The sequence below is a fragment of the Eulemur rufifrons genome, chromosome 30 (assembly GCF_041146395.1).
Source record: "Eulemur rufifrons isolate Redbay chromosome 30, OSU_ERuf_1, whole genome shotgun sequence".
NCBI classification, from domain to species: Eukaryota; Metazoa; Chordata; class Mammalia; order Primates; family Lemuridae; genus Eulemur; species Eulemur rufifrons.
Window position 1 is genome coordinate 100404882 of NC_091012.1, and position 21578 is coordinate 100426459.

The 21578-nt window shown below is 45.2% G+C and overlaps 1 protein-coding gene across 1 annotated transcript in view; it reads left to right on the forward strand.

Moving 5' to 3' along the window:
- The first annotated feature begins 3551 nt into the window (after window positions 1-3551).
- LOC138378996 (uncharacterized) overlaps window positions 3552-21578 on the forward strand; it is a 35163-nt gene continuing 17136 nt past the window's right edge. Inside the window, exons 1-4 of the mRNA XM_069464279.1 lie at window positions 3552-3607; window positions 17130-17271; window positions 19153-19395; window positions 20341-20950. Of these exons, the coding sequence (XP_069320380.1) occupies window positions 3552-3607; window positions 17130-17271; window positions 19153-19395; window positions 20341-20950 (1051 nt within the window). The remainder of the gene's footprint in view (window positions 3608-17129; window positions 17272-19152; window positions 19396-20340; window positions 20951-21578) is intronic.

Below are 21578 nucleotides of genomic sequence, written 5' to 3' on the forward strand. Positions count from 1 at the left end.
GAGGCAGGCAGACTGTTTGAGCTCAGGAGTTCGAGACCAGCCTGAGCAAGAGCGAGACCCCGTCTCTACTAAAAATAGAAGGAAATTATATGGACAGCTAAAAATACATATAGAAAAATTAGCCAGGCATGGTGGCGCATGCCTGTAGTCCCAGCTACTCGGGAGGCTGAGGCAGGAGGATCGCTTGAGCCCAGGAGTTTGAGGTTGCTGTGAGCGAGGCTGATGCCACGGCACTCTAGCCCGGGCAACAGAGGGAGACTCTATCTCAAAGAAAAAAAAAAAATTTAAAATCCTACCCATGATGCGACTCCAGATTTGTTGGGTAGCTAAATCCGCACTCCCCTTAATACACGGTGGTAACATAGGAAATGTAGGTGTACTGTGCTTTGTTCTTCCATTGTCATTTAAAATAAGACTTCATAGTACAGGAAAACACAGGAGTAAAGGCCATGTTTGTATCACATTACCACACTAGCCTACAGGCTTTTATTTCATAAGGCTGAGGGAATGAAAATTATAATTTACTTATTTATATTTCATGCTTTCTGCTTAAAATGATAACATTTTTATGTTTAAGGCCCTGACCTGGAAGCTGATCTCCAGGCACTGTCTCAGCCAGAGACTGGTGCTGAAGGTCCGGGTCCTGACGTCAAAGAGGAGAGTCTACCAAAGCCCGTTGAAGTGCCCGAAGGAGGTATGTTATCCATTAAGATACACAACTATGTGGGTCCTTTTTTCCACAATATTACATCTTCAGTAATATAAAGATAAACTTACTGCTACTCTAGTGAGAGAGTTCACATGTGAAGATCTTTGGAAGATAGTTCAGACCCCAGGTGCCTGACCCCATGACTTAACCACTATCAGACACAGAAACAAATTGGGTCTAAGCCATACTGAGTCATCACATGTGAAAGTATTTTCTTCCTTTTGAGTGTAAGCAACAGCTAAGAATCCTCACAATCTTTTATAATTTCTGCTTTTAACAAATACATAATTCATTTGGAGTATCAGTTTGTATGAAATATGCTAAGACACTGAAGAAGATTCTGGCACCAGCTATAACATAATTTAGGAGATTCTGGATGAATCTCTTAACTTGTAGACCCACCTTTACTCTTATTAAAATTAGTGATTTCAGCTTGGTATGATGTCGTGTACCTGTACTCCCAGCTACTTGGGAGGCTGAGGCAGGAGGAAGATCACTTGTGGCCAGGAGTTCGAGGCCATAGTGGGCCATAATCCCACTTATGAATAGCCACTGTGCTCCAGCCTGGGCAACATAGTGAGACCCTATCTCTAGAAAAATAAGAAGAAGAAATAAATTTTTAAAAATTAGCGAACTAAAGTCAGGTTCAATGCTGATTTTTTGCCTTCTCTGGTTCTGTTGGCTAGAATACACAGATACTGTGTTTTAAATGATGTATTATAAAATAACAGCTTGAGTCAAATTATAACATCTGAATCAAGATTTCATTGCTCCTGAGAACATGAGCAGGCACTCTGCTTGATTATGTCTTTTTCTGTATGGAGACCTAAATGCCTGTTCCTGGATTTTGTCAAATTCTGAATTCTCTGGCTCTGAAGGAAAAGTTGCGTGTTAAATCCTTCCCCCAATGAAGCTCTGAAGGACTGAATAATAAAATGGCAAGGGATAGTCCAGAGTCTAGTTTGTGTGCCTGATCAAGTGGGGACATTGCATGTAGATGAGCGATGATCATGATGAGTAAGGTGCTTATGCCCAGCATGCTCTCTGCCCCACTGTCAGTCTTCATGAGCTACTATTTCCCATGAAACCGTAGACACCCATGTGATACAATCACCTCTAACCACAGCATATGTTACATACCACAAGTTTCTGCTTTGAGACATCAACTGATAGGGTTTGAAATTCGAAGTCCTTAACGTGGTAATTCCCAAATACTCAACGAAAGTATATTTTACGCATGTTTTCCAAATCGCCTGACTGTTAATTACAGGAGTGTGTGAATTTAAAGGAAGCAGTTGATGTTTAGGGAAAGAATTTCCTTGCATTAGTTTTCTAAATGTTCTTACTCTATGCTGCTGAACCGTTCCATTAGACCTGTGGTCCCCAACCCCCAGTCCAGGGACCAGTCCCGGTCCGTGTCCTGTTAGAAACCCGGCCACACAGCAGGAGGTGAGCGGCTGGTGAGCAAGAGAAGCTTCATCTGTGTTTAGATCCACTGCCCATCAGTCACATCACCGCATGAGCACCGCCTCCTGTCAGATGAGCAGAGGGATTAGACTCTCACAGGAGCATGAAGCCTACTGTAAACTACGCACGTGAGGGACCTGGGTTGCGCGCTCCTTATGGGAACGTAATGCCTGACGATCTGAGGGGGAGCTGAGGCGGTGGTGTTAGCAGTGGGGAGTGGCTGCAAATACAGATGACGAGTGGCAGAGCGGTTTGACTGCACAGAGACCATAATAAATCAGTTGCTTGCAGACTCATATCAAAACCGTATCACTGGCCGGGCTCGGTGGCTCACGCCTGTAATCCTAGCACTCTGGGAGGCCGAGGAGGGTGGATTGTTTGAGCTCAGGAGTTCGAGACCAGCCTGAGCAAGAGCCAGTCCCCATCTCTACTGAAAATAGCAAGAAATTAGCTGGACAACTAAAATCTATATAGAAGAGATTAGCAGAGCATGGTGGCACATGCTTGTAGTCCCAGCTACTTGGGAGACTGAGGCAGAAGGATCGCTTGAGCCCAGGAGTTTGAGGTTGCTGTGAGTTGGGCTGACGCCACGGCACTCTAGCCCGGACAATAGAGCAAGACTTTGTATCCAAAAAAAGAAAAAAAAAACCGTATCACTGTGTGGCAAGTGACAATTAAGCTGCATCTGGTGGCAGGCTTTTAGTCAGAACCCGACACTTACTTTAGTCCATGTGCGGCCTGCCTGTTATTGTATTTACCACTTCTGTCTGGGCCTCTTTCCCCCACTGTGCACGTGTGTCCGTCCCAGCGTTGGTAAGCCCACAAGCTAACCCTAGCGAAAAGGAGTGAAAAACAAACGTCGCTGGAGAGCTGCTTTGAAAGGGGGAATGACCCTATGAAGAGACAGCAGAAGACGCTAAGACCACCAACGAAATGAAAGCTGCATTTAAAAGAACATACCAAGAGTCCTCCTTAAATTAGGGGTCATTACAACCGGTAATTCACGTTCTCCAAGCCGGCTTTGTGTCATACGTGGAGACCAGCTGTCCAGGGAAGCCATGAAACCTTAGAATGCTTCGCACATGGAGACCAAGCACCCTGCAGTAAAAGACCGTCCTTTGAAGTTTGTGAAAGGAAAAAAGGTGAACACGAAGAACAGAAGCAATTATGGATTGCCACCACTTCATCAAACGTGTCTGCACTGAGAGCATCATTCTCAGTGACTAAGCACACTGCTGAAGCTGAGAAGCCTCTTAGTGTTGGTGACCGGTCGATCCTGCCTGCTGCTAAGGACATTGGCCGTGAACTTTTAGGAGAGGCTGCTGTTGAAAGGGTGGCATGTGTCCCTCTTTCGGCTAGCACCATAGCTACACGCATGGACGACGAAATAGCAGAGGACATCGAGGCACAGTTGTTAGAGGGTTCAGCATGGTACGCAATCCAGGTTGACAAGTCTACCGACGTAGACAGCAAGGCAACAATGCTTGTTTTTGTGCAATATCTTTTTCAGGAGGATGTGTGTGAGGACATGTTCTGTGCACTTTTGTTGCCAACCAACAGCGTAGCTGCAGAACTATTCAAGTCTTTGAATGATTCCATTTCCGGAAAGCCGAATTGGTCATTTTGTGTCAGTGTGTGCACAGACGGAGGGGCTGCCGTCACTGGTCGGCTTTCTGGTTTCACTACCAGGGTCAAGGGGGTCGCTACTGAATGTGGGTCTACGCACTGTCATCCATAGAGAAATGCTGGCTAGTGGAAAAATGTCACCTGAACTAAACAGCGTTTTGCAGGACGTGATTACAATTATCAGCCACATAACAGTACATGCCCGTAACTTACAGGTATTCACGCAGCTCTGTGAGGAGATGGATGCAGAGCACACACATCTTCTCTTATACACAGAAATGAGATGGCTGAAAGGTAGGTGACTGGCCAGAGTTTTTGAGTTATGAGAGCCACTCCAGAGATTTCTTTTAGAAAAACTGTCATGACTGGCAGCATATTTCAGTGACACAGAATGGGTCCCAAAACTTGCTTACCTATGTGACATATTCAAGCTGCTCAACGAACACAGTCTGTCACGTCAGGGGAGAATGACAACTGTGTCCAAGTACACAGATGAAGTGGCTGCATTCAAAGACAAACTGGAATATGGGGCCACAAGTGAACCTTGGGATTTTTGACGTGTTTCAAACATTAGCAGGGATTTTGAAAGAGACTGAGCCAGGGCCTTCTTTCTCCCAGCTGGTGCATGAGAGCACCTATCTCAGCTTTCAAAAGGGTTTGAGCATTACTTCCCAACCACAAAAGACCCCAAAACTGGGAAGGACTGGATCCCCGACCCACTCACTTGTGAATACGCCAGGTGAATGGACTTTGTGCTAGAAGAGCATCAACTGCTTGAGAGTGCAAATGATGGTGGCCTCAAAAGTATGTCTGAGACAACGTCAAACCTCCATACGTGTTGGATGAAAGTCAAGGCCGAATATCCTGAGATGGCCACGAAAGCACTGAAAAGCCTGCTTCCGTTTCCAACAGCCTATCTTTGTGAAGCAGGGTTTTCTGCAGGGACAGCAACCAAAAGGAGATTACGGAGTAGTCTGGACATAAGCCACACACTTCGGGTGTCGCTGTCTCCATCACCCCCCGATGGGACTGTGAGTCGCAGGAGAACAAGCTCAGGGCTCCCCTTTCTGTATTATGGTGAGTTGTATAATTATTTCATTATATATTACAATGTAATGATGATAGAAATAAAGTGCACAGTAAATGTGCTTGAATTTTCCCTAAACCCTCTCCCTTCCTCCCACCCATGGAAAAATTCTCTTCCATGAAACTGATCCCTGCTACCAAAGGATTAGGGCCTGCTGCATTGGACTATTTACATTAAAATATCCTTTTTAGACAACTTCCAGGATCCTATGATACATGACTGAAACTTACTCTTAGGAACATCATAGCCTTAAAAGTGTATGTTATTAAAATAATAAACTGCGTCAGCAGTATTTTATTAGTATAAAAAATAACAATAAGAGAGCAACCGAATTAACCTAAGGGAAAAGGAAAGAGGTACTCAATAATAGACAGATAAGAATCTTTACTAAAAGGAAAAGTCATCCGTCTAATAAAAAGAGAATGCTCTTTTTAAAACTAGCCGTGAATACAGTATCCAGTAGTTTACATAACCTTGAAGAAAGTGGGAAAAGCCCATCAAGGAATATGAACAAGACACTGAGAAATATTGAATATATCATATACTTGGAAGTGAACTTGTGAGCTAACATTTTCAAACTACGGATGAAATGGTTGATATGCTAGGAAAGCATACATTATTTATTTCCCAGTACTACCTAAATATGCAAACATCACAAATACCATGGAAGAATTTCTGAAATTTGTCACTTGTTCTTCAAAATCACTTACTTTTAGAACCCATTGTTCGGCTTTTCCTGGTGCCTTACTCTACCTTCCCATTTTCCTCTCCCTCCATTTCTTTCTTTCTTTCTTTCTTTTTTTTTTTTTTTACCATACTGTGAGATACGGTATATATCTCCTTGACATTTTGATGTCAAAAATGATGGTGATAACTTAGAACTAGTGCGGCCATATAATTTAATATACAAACTAGAGCACTCTCAAGTGTAAGAAGAGGCATTTTTCTTAATTAGGTCGAGAGTAAGGGTGACAACCAGGAAGAGTTGGTTACCCTACTTAAACAAGCACATAACTGTAAACTAGCCCGAAGACATATTTTTGTACTTTTGTACAATAGAGGAAAAGCAAACGAAATACTGGACTTTCTATTCAGTTCACTTATGCAGTTCCTAATGTGACATTAACTCCTTTATGTATCTTGTATCCAGAGTATTACTTCAAGCCAAGACATTAAGTTATACATTTTTTGTAAATTCCTTTTGTTTCTTAGGTTTCTTGTGTGTTGGTTAGATTTTTAGTAAAAGTACACATAATGTTTGCTTCCTACTTAAAACTACCTTTTAATTGGTTCATGTGATTTAATCTGTTGTGAAGTCATACAGTCTTTTGGTTTCCTTGTACTACGAGAAAGCAGGGTGTGTTTTAAAAATATTGATACTGTATATGCGTGGAAGTCTATTTGGAAAGTCTGTACAAAGGTCTAACTGAATGCAAGCCAAAGGATCACTCTTAGGCTTTTGGTTTTATCAATAGCTTGTTTTATAAAACCAAAAGTATGATGTCCCTTGTATACTTTTAATATCATCTGAATAAAGTTTTGCTTAGTAATGTTGTCTGCTATTATTTTTATATTATAGGTGAAGGACAACCACAGGTTTAAAGGAAGACAAGCTGAAACACTCCAGACTGTTGTTATGTTGAATATTTGACTTAAAAGTATCTCAATAAAGTTTTAACAGTTTTCATGAAAGAAGTCTTGCTCATATTTTGCTCAATTTATTCCCAGGTATTTGGAACTGTTGAAAATTATATCATCTTTGAAATTTTGTATTCTGATTGAGCCAATATATACAGGTGTTATAATTTGAAATTTTAAAATATACTGTTGGTCTTAGACAGGGTTTCCTGGCACACAACTCCTAAAATGCTTAGCATGGCCACAGAGAGATGTCTTTTTGTATGCTAATGAACTGACTGAGGCTGGCAGCCCCTGCATTCCTCTAGTCTAGGATAAAGGATTAGAACGTTGGGACTTTCCAGCTCCTCCCCAATCTTTAGGGAGGGGAGAGGGCCCCCTGAAAAGTTAAATTGATCACCAATGGCCAGTGATTTAATCAACCATGCCTACTTCATGAAACCTTCATAAAAATATGAAAGGACAAGATTCAGAGACCTTGTGGATAGCTGAACACATGGAAGTTTCCAGTAGGTGGCACCCTAGAAAGGGCATGAAAGCTCTCACCCCTTCCCCCATACCTCACCCTATGCATGTCTTCATCTGTATCCTTTGTAATACCCTTTTTTTGTAAACCGATAAACATAAATAGGTGTTTGCGTGAGTTTTATGAGCGACTCTAGCAAATTCGTCTAGACGAAGTGAGTCAGGGGCGCACCAGTTCAGAGCCCGGTGGGTCAGAAGCAGAGGTAACACACCCTGGGGCCTGCAAGTAGCATCCAAAGTGGGGATCAGTTTTGTAGACCTAAGCTGCAAACCTGTGTGATCTGACACTGTCTTCAGGTAGGTAGGTTCAGGATTGAATTGGAGGACTCCCAGCCTAGTGTTCACTGCAGAATTGATTGCTTGCTTGATCTGTGGGGAAAATCCCCGTAGATTTGGTCACAGAAGTTTTCTATGTTAATTTTTGTGGGGTGAGTGCAGAGGAAAAACAGTTTGCTTTTTGGACTCCACAAGTATAATGTATGTATACTTATTTTTTTTATTTCAAAATCTTAAGTGGGTACAAATGTTTTAGGTTACATGTGTGAACTAAAATAAACTCCTAAACCTCCCGGCCACCAGCTGACTGAATGGACCCCCTGTTGGCCAAGGGATATCCTAAAACTTAATTCCCTGCCAAGAGGAGGGAGGTCAGACGTGCCTCATCCTGCCCCCTCCCTTCTTGGAGATATCCTTTGTAAGGCATTAACAGGCCTAAGGGTATGCAAGCGAACCTGCAGGTCCTCAATTTACATAACAAATACATGTCCCCTGACTTCTCTCTGATTAACAGCTCCTTGAGTTAAAACATTCCAAGCCTTTAGAATAAGCTTGGTGTCTTTAAACAATTACAAGTCAAAGAATCTTTAACCCCATTTACAACCTCGACTCCGGGGCATAGAGATGGCCCACCTTTTGGGGCCAAACCAATGTATGCATTCCAGGTATTGATTTGTGATTTTACCTGCAACCCCTGTCTCCCTGAAATGTATAAAACTGTAACCCAGGACAGGGAGTCCACTTGCTCAAGGCTTCCTGGCCGTGGCTCCGGGTCATGGTCCTCAAATTTGGCTCAGAATGCATCTCTTTAAAATTATTCTACAGAGTTTGGCTTTTTTTCCATTGACACATGGATCGCTTTTGTAATGCTCGAGTCCCAGCTAAAGGTGTGCCCATCACCCAAATAACGTTCATAGTACCCAGTAGGTAGGTTATTGACCCTCCTCTCCTCCACCTACACCCTGATTCATATCCACTGAGTTTTAATTCCCTCTGTGCACATGTGTGTTCATCACTTAGTTCCAGGTTAATAGTGAGTATGTGTGGTGTTTCTTTTTCCATTCATGAGAAACTTAGGAGAATGATCTCCAGTTCCATCCAGATTGTTGCAAAAGGTATTAATTCATCTCTTTTTATGGCTGAGTAGTACTCTATGGTATACATACACCACGTTATATTAATCCACTGATGAATTGATGGGCAAATTGGGTTGACTGCACATCTTTGCAATTGTGAATTGTGCTGCAATAAACATTGGAGTGCAGGTGTCTTTTTGATAAAGTCCGTTTTCTCTTTGGGTAAATACCCAATAGTGGGATTGCTGGATCAAATGGTAGGTCTACTTTTAGTCCTTTGAGGAATCTCCACACTGTGTTCCATAGAGGTTGTACTAATTTGCAGTCCCCAACAGTGTATAAGTGTCCCTTTCTCTCTGAATCTATATCTGCATCTATTGTATTTGGACTTTTTAATAAAAGCCATTCTAACAGGGGTTAGGTGATATCTCATTGTGGTTTTAATTTGCATTTTCCTGATGAATAGTAATGTGGAGCATGTTTTCCTATGTCTGTTGGCCAGTTTTCTAATTTTGAGAAGCTTCTGTTCATATCTTTTGCCCACTTTTTAATAGGGTTGTTTGTTTTTATATTGCTCATTTGCCTGCGTTCTTTGTAAATTCTGGTTATTTAGCCCTTCATTGGATATGTAACTTGCAAATATTTTCTTGTGTTCTGTCGCTTGTCTGTCTGCCCTGTTGATTGTTTCCTTAGCTGTGCAGAAGCTTTTTAGTTTAATGAAACCTCGTTTATTAATTGTTGTTGCCATAATTGTCACTGGGGTCTTTTTCATAAAGTCTTTGCCTGTACCCATATCTAGAAGCCCTTCAGGTCCCCAAGGGTAGAGGCGTGGGCCCCCAGTCTCTCTGGACACTTCAGACTGCAGGATGTACCAGCTGGGAGGAAGGGGCTGCTCACCAAATTCTCTGCTCTAACTCCTGTCCCAGTTGCAGTGGGTAGGGGAGAGGTGGGGAGAGAGAAGCGTCTGAATAGAAGAAACCCGGCTCTCTGTCCTCTCTGGTCAGTCTCCGTGGAGGGGAACCCCTCACAGAGTGTCCAAGCTCTGGGATCACGCAAGGTCTCCCACAATTCCTTAGTTGCCGCAGTGCATGGGTTTGTGGGGTGGAAAAGCTTCCCAGTAACTTGGTAGCCGGCTGATCTCCGAAGGACCATGAGTAGGAGAGAGGGATCCCCCTTACCCTTTCTCTTGACTCCTAGCGTCCCCGGGTCTGGGCCTCACCGACACCTGCTTTTCCTTTATCTTCTTCCTGGTGAGCTTCCCAATTTTCCTCCGTGAGGTCCCTGGCAGGCTTTGGCACTTTTCTCACTGAAATTTCACCTCTGCTGGGTGCCCTCTCCCATCTCCCTTGTCTGAAACTCTTCCTTCTCTCAGGGATGTTCCAGCAACTGATGTCTCTAGTCAGCCATCTTGCCCCATCCTCGGTTTACTTATTGTCTATGAAGGGATCTTGCTAAATAAGCTTACCAGATTTATATCTAGATGCTTTTTGATTTTCAACATATACAATCACATCATCTTTGAATAATATCAGCTTTTTTTCTGACATTTAAAATATTATACAATGTTTCCTTTTCCCATTTTACAACATTGGACAGACCCACTCCCTACAGTGTTGAATAGAACTGGTGATAGTGGACATCCTTGTCTCATGCCTGAGAGGAAATGGAAAGTTTTAAACATTTCACCATGTTTACTGTGCTTTTTGTAGATATATTTTTATCAGAATAGGATGTTCCATTCCATTCCTAATTTGCTAAGACTATTTACCTTGAATATATGAATTTCGTCAAGCACTTGTAGCACATCCGTTAGATGATCACGGAATTTTTTTTCTTCCATTCATCTGTTAGTGTGGTGCGTTAAATTCGTAGATTGCTATGTTTCAACCAACCTTGCATTCCTAGGGGAAAAACTTTGGTCATGACATACCCTGTTTTAATCCATGTCTTAATAATTTGTTAAGGATTTTTATATATATCCTCCTGGATGACATTAGCCTATACTTTTATTTCATGTACTAATGCTCTTCAGCTTATCAAGGGATTATGTCCCATAAATCCACCATAAATTGGAAATTTCTTAAGTTGAAGATGCCTTTAATACACCAAACATACTGTTAATGGAAAAAAAGTCAAACTCTGTAAAAAATTTTAAAGAGATTTACTCTGAGCCAAATTTGAGGGCGATGACCCAGAGCCACGCTCAAGAAGTCTTGGGCAAGTGGACTTGGTGTGGCTGGGTTACAGTTAGGTTTTATACATTTCAGGGAGACAGGGGTTACAGGGAAAATCATAAATCAATACGTGGGAGGCATCGATTCATTTGGCCTGAAAAGGTGGGCCATCTTGAAGCAGGGGCTTACAGGTTATAGGTGGGTTTAAAGATTGTTTGACGCCGGGCGCGGTGGCTCACGCCTGTAATCCTAGCACTCTGGGATGTCGAGGCAGGTGGATCGTTTGAGCTCAAGAGTTCGAGACCAAGGCCGGGCGCGGTGGCTCACGCCTGTAATCCTAGCACTCTGGGAGGCCGAGGCGGGTGGATTGCTCAAGGTCAGGAGTTCGAGACCAGCCTGAGCGAGACCCCGTCTCTACTAAAAATAGAAAGACATTATATGGACAACTAAAAATCTATATAGAAAAAATTAGCCGGGCATAGTGGCACATGCCTGTAGTCCCAGCTACTCGGGAGGCTGAGGCAGTAGGATCGCTTAAGCCGAGGAGTCTGAGGTTGCTGTGAGCTTAGCTGACGCCACGGCACTCACTCTAGCCTGGGCAACAAAGTGAGACTCTGTCTCAACAAAAAAAAAAAAAAAAAAAAAAAAAAAAAGAGTTCGAGACCAGCCTAAGCAAGAGCGAGACCCTGTCTCTATCAAAAAAATAGAAAGAAATTATCTAGACAACTAAAAATATATAGGAAAAATTAGCTGGGCATGGTGTCGCATGCCTGTAGTCCCAGTTTCTTGGGAGGCTGAGGCAGAAGGATTGCTTGAGCCTAGGAGTTTCAGGTTGCTGTGAGCTAGGCTGATGCCACAGGACTCTAGCCCAGGCCACAGAGTGAGACTCTCTCAAAAAAAATAAATAAATAAAGATTCTTTGACTTGTAATTGGTTGAAGACATGAAGCTTTGTCTAAAGGCTTGGAATGTTGTAACATAAGGAGCTCTTTATCAGAGATAAGCCCTGGGACATAGACTTGTTGTGTATATTGAGGACCTGCAGGTTTGCCTTGCATACCCTTAGACCTCTTATTGGGTTACAAAGGATGTCCCCAAGGAGGGAGGGGGCATGATGAGGCATGTCTGACCTCCCTCCTCCTGGCAGGCAATTTAGTTTTAGGATATTCCTTTGTCCACCAGGGAGTCCCTTCAATCAGCCTGTGGGGCGGGGGCTGAGCTAGAAAATTTTTTTTAGTTTATAATGCCAAACATTATAGCTTAGCCTAGCCTACCTTAAATGTGCTCAGAACACTTAAACATTAGCTACAGTTTGGAAAAATCGTCTAACACAGTACCTATTTTATAATAACATATTAAATACCCCATGTAATTTATTGAATACTAGACTGAAACGAGAAACACCTTCAGTGTTTCCACTGCATGGGTACTCGAAGTACTGTTTCTACGGAATGTATGTAATTTTTGTACCATCATACAGTTGAAAAATCATAGCTTGTACCATTGTGAGTCAGGGACCATCTGCATTCTCTTTTTTGGACTTTGGTATCAAGGTTAGGCTAGCTTCATAAAATGAATTGGGATATAAAACCTTTTTCTGTTCTCTGCAACCGAAGTCTTTGCAAGACTCTAAATAACGAAGGGCTAGGCTTTCCCATGTTCATTTGTTTCTAGAAGGGGCCGCTCCAAGTTGCCGTCACTTCACACTTTGTAAGGCACCCAGCTACCCTGTGGGATGCCTACAACGATGCTGTCACTGAAAACTACCTGGGCCTGTTTCCGGGCTGAAACTAACCTTCTGTGCACAGAAAATTAAATGTTGCCACTCTATTAATTTGCCGGCATAACTTTGATCTGTGCTACCTGGTCTTCAATGTGTTGGCTGACCCTCGATCTGTGTATAGTGGTGACAACAGCTCCATTTATTGAGTCCTTTATCTGATAACGGCAGGAATATTAATAAGTCATATTTATAGAGTGTGTCTTATCTGTTAGCCACTTCTTGCTACTGGGTTCCATTGTTTATGAACTCATTAATCCTTTAAAAAACAAAGTCAGACTTTTCATAAATACCTGACCCTAGGAAGAAACAGATTTGGGGATTCAAGTTCTAAGTTCAAAGCTCTTGCTCTTTCTCAAACCAAATACTTCTGAAAGTGTTGAGTGCAGAAGAACTGTTATATACGTTGACTTTAGTGCTCATGTGATATTGTCATATAAATTTATGGAAGTATAGATAAATACATCTTTTTATTGTTTGACATAAATGGCTTTGTTCTTCTCCTGAAGGAAGAGTTTCCTAAAACGTGACGTACAGACCTCACATGATGCCCCGGATGAAATCATGGGCACAAAAACAAGGTTTTAAAAAACATTGTAATAATAACATACTTCTTTTAGTGTGCTACACAAAAATGTAACTAGACATTTGGAATAGTTTGTGAGGACACAGAGGAAAGAACCGACATCACAATTCCCATGGAAAAATGCCACATCTGCAAACACTTCTGTCCTTTCTTTAAAGTTATGAAGAGGCAGGGAAGGAGAAGCACCAAACCTCTTTTTTCCTCTACGTGAAACTCCGTCAGCCTGACAGTCACCACATCTCATTCAGAAGCCCCTCCAGCTGCCTGCTTCCAGCCTTATACCCCTGTTACTATACACAATACAAGAATCACAACTCTGAATACCCAAAAAGATAATTCTACCACCAAGGGCCTTACTCAGAATCCACACTACTTGGAGAATGGCAGGAAATTATAAACAGCAACTATTTCTCCTTCTTACAAAGGTTGCAAAATATTTCTTGGTCCTGAATGACTGGAAATCTAGGGTTCAAATAAAACGTGAGAGTAAATTTAGGATATCCCATTTGCCACAAAATATATGAAAAGTTCCTAGGCTGTAGAGCTGGGTGAAACCATTAGGGCCTAGTTAGAAGAAAGAGGAAAGGAACCAACCAGGGGAACTTGCTGATCAAACTTACTTGGGTCCTACGTCCACTCCTACAGGCCATGGCATGAAATAGCCGTGGATTTCCACTCTAGCTCTGACACACACGGACCTGCAATGGTGGGAAAGGTACTTACATTCTTGGGTCTGTGTCCCCATTTCTAAGGCAGAAATTAAATTAGTCATGCTAAACGACTGCTGTGAAGAATGCATGAGACTGGGCGCCGTGGCTCACACCTGTAATCCTAGCTCTTTGGGAGGCTGAGGAGAACGGATCACTGGAGTCCAGGAGTTTGAGAACAGCCTCAGCAACATATCAAGACCTCGTCTCCATAAAAAACAAAAAAACTTTAAATTAGCCGGGAGTGGTGGCGCATGCCTGTAGTCCCAGCTAGTCGGGAGGCTGAGGCAGGAGGATACCTTGAGCCCAGGAGTTTGAGGTTGTACTGAGCTAAGATTGTGGAACTGCACTTTAGCCTGGGTGGCACTAGACCCTGTCTCAAAAAAAAAAAAAAATGAATGAATGAATAAATGAAGTAATATATATATGAAGTAGCTATTACCTTGCAGATAAATTTGATTTACTAGTTATATTTCATTTCAATTTCCAAATTTTTAAACTTTCATTTGCCTTTACAATTACATGTCTAGCAAGTGATAGTACTTTTGAATTTCAAGTAGACATTTCAGGTTAATTTTTTAAATGAATTTGAGTTCAGAGATTTACTTGGTGTCAGACACGGCATCAATTCTAAAGGTGGTTTGTAAATAACTGAGATCTGACAAGGCTAACCCTACGTCATGGTATGTGCTGAAAACTGTGCTCCTTTTTGTGTTGTAACAACCGGTTTCCCTCAGCCCCAGGAACAGGTAGGCAGAGTCACCAAGGCTGCAACAGACAAAGGAGTTTATTTTCTAGCCCAGGCTAGGGTCCAAGGCTCAGAGCACCAGCCGCAGTGGTCTCTCCACGAGCCCGGACCTCGCCCTGCGGTGGAAACAAAGCTTTTATACTTATCGATAGGTTACATGTATCGGGCACACCTCCCCCCACCCCCCTTTTAGTTCATTTGTTCTTTCAAAAGTGGCTGATAGCTTTGGCTCTTGATTGGCCGGTTTCCAAGTCGAGGCCTTGGTTCCTGATTGGCCAGTTTCCAAGCTGGGACTTTGGCTCCTGATTGGCCAGTTTCCAAGCCGGGGCTCTGGCTCCTGATTGGCCGGTTTCCAAGCCAGGGCTTTCAGTTGTTACCAGCGGCATTCCGGGGAGGGGGAGGGCCTGCGTTGGGGAAACCAAAACTTAGGCCTTTCCTAGGAGGTCCAGTCTGTCATAGAGGTACTCCTGTTTTCCTTCCTGGTCTACAGTGTGTGAAGCCACAGAAAAAATCAGTCAACATCCGGGTCATGCGGTAGCACACACCTCAGCACCACTTCGCATTCCTACCATCAGAGTGTGAGGGCTCTACGGGCTCCACATTCTTGCCAGTCCTTGGTATGGTCAGTCCTTTTAATTTTAGCTGCTCTCATAGGTGTGTAGTCATATCTCCTTGTGGATTAATTTGCATTTCAGCATGTGAAGCATATTTTGATGTGCTTATTTGCTATCCACGTACATTCTTGCCTGTTCAAAATCTCTCACACATGTTTTATTGGATTGTCTTCATTTTGTTTCTTTTAATCAGTGTATTAGGTTTCTCCTACGTGTGTGTGTGGACCTGGAGGGAGGGAGGGAGGGAGGGAGGGAGAGACGGAGAGAGAGAGATTGCTTTTGAGGAGCTACTGGCTCACGGAACCGTGGCAGCTGGCAGGGGCAAACTGCAGAGCAGGACATGGGGCTGCAGACCCTGGGAAAAGGTAGCATTGTCGCTGAAATGAAGAGCACTCTGGAGGCAGAATATTTTCTTTCCGGGGGGCCCCAGTCTGTTTTCTCTTAAGGCCTTCAACTGATTGGACGAGGCCCACCCAATAATTCAAGGTAATCCAAGTTCGGAAAATCTCGTCATTTGTTAATCTCATCAGAAAAAAACACCTTCACAGAGACCTCTAGCCTGCTGGTTGAACAAATACCTGTTTACCGTGGCCTAGCCTAGGTGACACATGAAAGTAAGCATGACAGCCATCTAACACAAATCCCATTAACCACGAAGGTCTATTTTTGAAAGGCAGGTGACTTGCTACCTAAGTCTCTATATTAACCCTTTCTGCCTGGCCTGCCGCATTAATTCAGGCTCAGCACATCCTGGCCACTAAGCCGAAGCTGACCTGAATGCCTGCCTGGGCCCAGACAGTGTCTGGCTAGTGAGGGGCACACGGGATGCCCCTGGAATCCAAGAGTTTACAACTGTCAGGTCACCCTGGCAGGACGTACACTGACCAGGCAGGACAGCTGGCCAGGGCCCCCAGTGTGGCCTCCCACTGTGGGACCTCTCACCACGCTGGGGTTTCCCATCCTGACCAAACGATTCATTTGCGTCTTTGGGTTCAGAGGGGCCACCAGTGAGGCAGTCAGTGCCAGCGCTGTTAGTCACTGAGGCCAGTTCTTCCTCTTTACAGGTGTGGATGACATCCATAGGTGTTCTGCTGGAAGTTCAGGAGGTGTGACTCTGCGCTCAGCAGTCAGTGTGATTGCCAAGAGCTCACACCAGCTTGGAAAGGCTGCACAGTGAGTATTTCTTCATGACAAGTAGAAAGTTTCCAAGAACAGTTTTGAAAAACAGAGATGACTAATGTCCTCTCGCCCTCCCTGCCTCTCCCCACGGGCCAGGTTTCTTATTTTCTCCATTGTTATGAAGAACAGGAATTGATAGTAGGAAAACGTGTGCTCTCTTTGATTCTAACTGATGCTATTTGCTTCTGTGACTATGCTTGCTTTTAGTTGTTTAATAAATATAGTTAATCAGAATGAAAAACAGAGATAAGAACAAAGGTAACTCCATGATAGGCTAGGCTTCCTGGATGTGAGAAGCCTAGTTCTGCTTCTGTATATATGGCTTGCTGGCTTGGTGCTTAGTGTAAGTGGAGCCATGGCAGGCTTCACTAAAGTAAAGGAAAACAAAGCCCCAGGGAGGTAACTGCAAGTTGCTTTCTGATAAAGGGCTGGAGAGTCCAGGTGCCCTCCAACCAACTAAGTAAATAAGAAGAGCAAGACATGATCAGCGCATGAATGGCTTGTGCAGGGCGTGTGTTCCCAGTATCGCTTGTAACCAAAAACTAGAAGGTATGCAGCAACAGCCCCCCTCCCCTGTCGGAGACCCTCCTCTTCCCCTGGATGACGTTAACTACAACTGGTGCCAGTGCGAAAAGCCCGAAGCTTAGAGTCAACAAACCAGAAGCCAACGAGATCAGCCACTTCTAAAAAAAGAACAAATAAACTAAAGGGGGATGATGTGCAGACTAGTGTGTCAAGTGCAGACTAACGTGTTGTGTATAGAATAACGTGTCGTGTGCAGACTAACGTGTCGTGTGAAAACTAGCATACAGAAAAGTATAAAAGCTTAACCTTTACCCCAGGGCGGGGTCCTAGTTCCTGGAGAGGCCACTGCATTGGTGCTCTGGAATTTGGACCCTGGCCCGGGCTAGTCAATAAACTCCTTTGCCTTTTTGCAGCCTCAGTGACTCTGCCTCTCTGTTCCTGGGGCCAAGGGGAACTGGATCTAACATTTTGGGGGCTCGTCCGGGATCCCGAAACCCCCGGAACAGAATCCGGATCCGAGGAGGAGTTGGATCTCTGAAAATCCGTACGGTGCAGGTAAATGGGCCCTGGGAAGTGACCGGCAGAAGGCCTAGGCGGACGCGCTGGTGGGTCGCCGGTCGGGGGTGAAGGGAGACGTCCCTCGCCCCTGGTAGGTTTTCCGCTTCTCTTTTGGTTTCCGAAGAGTGGGAGGCACCCGAGAGGGGTAAGTCCGGGGCCACTCAGAGGAAATTCTATTTGGGAAAGGGAAACCAAGTGGATCCGTTTGAAGTGGAAGTCCAAGCGGAGTAGCCGGCTAAAATTTCTGTTGATTTCTGTTGTTCTTTTGCTTCTCTTTTGTTTTTCAAAGAGTGGGAGGCACCCGAGAGGGGTAAGTCCGGGGCCACTCAGCGAAAATTCTGGTTCTATTTGTCTGAGTTTTAGATGGTTAACACAGGACCGGTCTAGTATTGTCTGTTTGTGCCTTTGTGGATTTCTTTCGAGTGATATTGGCCAATTTTGTTTGGGAGAAAAACCTAGAAACGAGTCCGGACTCTTAGGTCAGGTGTGTGATTGGAATTAATGTTTACTGTGTGGAGAGTCTGTAAGTGCAACTAATGGTGAATGAGATTTGTGGGTGAGTCTGCTGAGCCGAGGTGCTGGTGAATGGAACAGCCCAATAGCTTGTCCTTTTTCTATGGCCCTCTCAATCTCTGGATTTGCAATCTCCTGGTTACAGGTTGTCCTTTGGGGGCTTCCTTCCCTGTTGGCACTACTGCTTGGTATTGGCTTGTACGTTGTGACCCCTCAATCTTGGGAACCTCTAAAAAAGGCTGCCTTCACACTTCTCTACTGGCTCTTGGTGGGACTCCTTGTGTGGCTGTGAACTGCCCCCCCCCCTTTTTTAAGAGGTAAAGTCTGTTTGTCTGATGGAATGAATGGAGAGTGATTGTATGAGGTTCCACGGCTGCGGCTACGGAATCTGAGTGGGTCCTAACCTGCATTTCTATGGTGACGTCGTACGGCATAACGGTGATTCACTCCCCTAAAAAGGAGTGACCAGGCCCGGGCTTTATACGGGTACACCTTAGTAAGACATGCCTAAGTTCCCGCAAGGGATGCAGCCAGGCGGACACCTGAAAGAACTCTCTCCCCTGATACCCTTGTGAGCATGGGTCAGACTCAGACAATGCCTCTGTCTATCCTCATTGATCATTTTAAAGATGTTAGGGAAAGGGCACACAGCCTTTCCCTAGATGTAAAGAAAAAGAAATTTATCACCCTGTGTGAGGCAGAGTGGCCGACCTTCGGGATAAGATGACCACAGGAAGGAACATTTGATGCTGAGCTTATTAGAAAAATAAAAGGGGCAGTCTTTGGTCATCACGGCCATCCGGACCAAGCCCCCTATATTATAGTCTGGCAGGACTTGGTCCAGGATCCGCCACCTTGGCTAAAGACCCTCCTGCCAGCATCCAGGAAAAAGACACAAGCCCTAGTTACCAAAAAAAAAAAAAAAAAAAAAGTGGGGTGCAGGATCCTCAGCCCACAGGATCACCTGTGCTGCCAGACTCTAATCTATATCCAGATTTAATAGACCTAGAGTGGCATACACCCCCACCTTACAATCCTGGAAAGGCTCAGGCGGCCCCTGTGGCTCCTGCGGCTCCCGTGGCTCAGGAGAATGTGGGACCTCTGAGGAGGGGGCCGGCGTTTGGAACTAGGCAACGGACTGGGCAAACCCCAGATCTTGAGCCCGTAAGGGCACTTCCCTTGAGGGCTGTGGGACCCCCAGGAGTGGACGGGGAACAAGCGTATCAGTACTGGCCCTTTTCCACTAGCGATCTTTACCATCGGAAATCGCAAAATGCAAATTACTCTGATAATCCCAGAGATTTGATTAACCTTTTAGATTCGGTCCTTTTCACTCATCAGCCCACATGGGACGACTGTCAACAGTTGCTTAAAGTTCTTTTTACCACGGAGGAGCGGGAGCGAATCCCGGGAGAGGCACGAAAGTTAGTCCCTGGAGAGGACGGCAGACCCACCATCAACCCTCGAGTCATCGACCAGACTTTTCCCCTTGAACGGCCGCCCTGGGACTACAATGAGGCTGAAGGTAGGGAGCGTCTCCGGGTCTACCGCCAGACTCTAATGGCCGGTCTCCGGGCGGCGGCACGAAAGCCGACCAATTTGGCTAAGGTAGGGGATGTTCAGCAGGGGCCTGTGGAAAGTCCAGCGGCCTATCTGGAGAGGATTATGGAGGCTTTCAGACAGTACACTCCCATAGATCCTACGGCAGAAGAGAGCAAGGCGGCAGTAATGATGGCCTTTGTAAACCAGGCAGCCCCTGATATAAGGAGAAAAGTACAGAGGATGGATAGATTATGTGAAAAGACAATACAAGATCTATTAGAGGTGGCTGAGAAAGTCTATAATAATAGGGAGACCCCGGAAGAGAGGCTAGAAAGGATTAGACAAGAAGATAGAAAATTCCAGGCTGGGGAAACTAGAAAAGCCAACAAAGAGATGGCCAAGATTCTTCTGGCAGCTACAGGGAGCACGCTCGGGAGAAAAGAGTTTGGGGAGGAGAGAGGAGGCCGCCCCCGTAGGAGAAGGCTAGAGAAAGACCAGTGTGCAAATTGCAAGGAGAGGGGGCATTGGGCTAGAGAATGTCCTAAGAAAAAAGGGGGGCTAGGGGGGAAAGCATCGCCTAAGAGAGTCTTAATAGCGGGGCAGGGAGAAGACAGTGAATAGGGAAGACGGGGTTCGGATCCCCTCCCCGAGCCCAGGGTAACTATAGAAATGGAGGGGAACCCAGTCAGTTTCTTGGTAGACACAGGAGCAGAACATTCAGTAATCACTGGAACCACTGGAAAGTTGTCCAACAAGACTAGTTGGGTGCAGGGGGCAACTGGAACCAGACCCTACCGATGGACTACCCGGCGAAAGCTAGACCTGAGCTCAGGGCAAGTGAGCCATGCCTTTATGGTCGTTCCGGAGTGTCCCACCCCCTTGTTAGGAAGAGATATACTTACAAAGCTAAGAGCCCGTATCTATTTTGAAGACAAAGGAATAATAGTAACTGATGCTAAAGGGAACCATATCAGCAGCCCTCAGGTTACTCAAGTCCTGACCTTGGCCCAGGCGGATGAGTACCGACTATACCAGCCTGTGGGGATCCGTCAGGAAGGAGAGATGGAACACTGGTTTCGAGATTTTCCTAAAGCCTGGGCTGAGACAGGGGGAGCAGGATGGGCAGAGCATCGGCCTCCTCTTTATATTGAGCTGAAACCGGGAGCTGAACCGGCCCGAGTCAGACAGTATCCCATGTCCCAAGAAGCTAGAGTGGGAATAACGCCTCACATTCGAAGGCTCCTAGACGCCGGGATCCTCCGGAGGTGCCAGTCAGCCTGGAATACTCCCCTGCTGCCAGTGAGGAAACCGGGTGGAAAGGATTATCGGCCTGTGCAGGACCTCAGGGAGGTCAACACGCGCGTCCTAGACATCCACCCTACGGTTCCCAACCCCTACACCCTGCTGAGTTCCCTTCCTCCAACACAAACCTGGTATACTGTTCTGGACTTAAAGGATGCCTTTTTCAGCTTGGCAGTAGCCCCGCGCAGCCAGGAAATATTTGCCTTTGAATGGCAAGATGAGGAGAGGGGAATCCGAGGACAGTTGACGTGGACACGGCTACCCCAGGGGTTTAAGAACTCACCCACCCTGTTCAACGAGGCCCTCCATGAAGACTTGGGTGAGTACCGGGCCAGTCATCCAGAGGTGACCCTGCTACAGTATGTAGATGATCTGTTACTAGCTGCCCCAACCTCACAGACCTGCTTAGAGGGCACCAAGGACTTACTCAGGGCGCTGGGTGAGATGGGGTACCGGGCTAGTGCTACGAAGGCCCAGATCTGCAAGGAAGAAGTCACCTATCTAGGATATAAAATAAAGGGAGGACAAAGATGGCTAACTGAGGCAATGAAACAGACTGTGTTAAGAATACCCACTCCGACCTCATGTCGAGAAGTAAGGGAGTTCTTGGGATCAGTGGGGTACTGCCACCTCTGGATCCCAGGGTTTGCAGAAAAGGCTCGACCCTTATATGAAGGGTGTAAGGCAGGTCAGGCTTGGGAATGGACTAGGCAAATGGAGAGCGCCTTCCAAACCTTGAGAACAGCCATGCTAGAGGCCCCGGCCCTAGCCCTCCCTGACCCCACGAAGGAGTTCCACCTCTTTGTGGATGAGAAAAAGGAAATAGCCAAGGGGGTGCTCACACAGATGCTGGGACCGTGGAGGCGGCCGGTAGCATATCTGTCCAAGAAACTTGACCCCGTAGCGGCAGGGTGGCCGGCGTGCTTGCGTATCATCGCAGCCGCAGC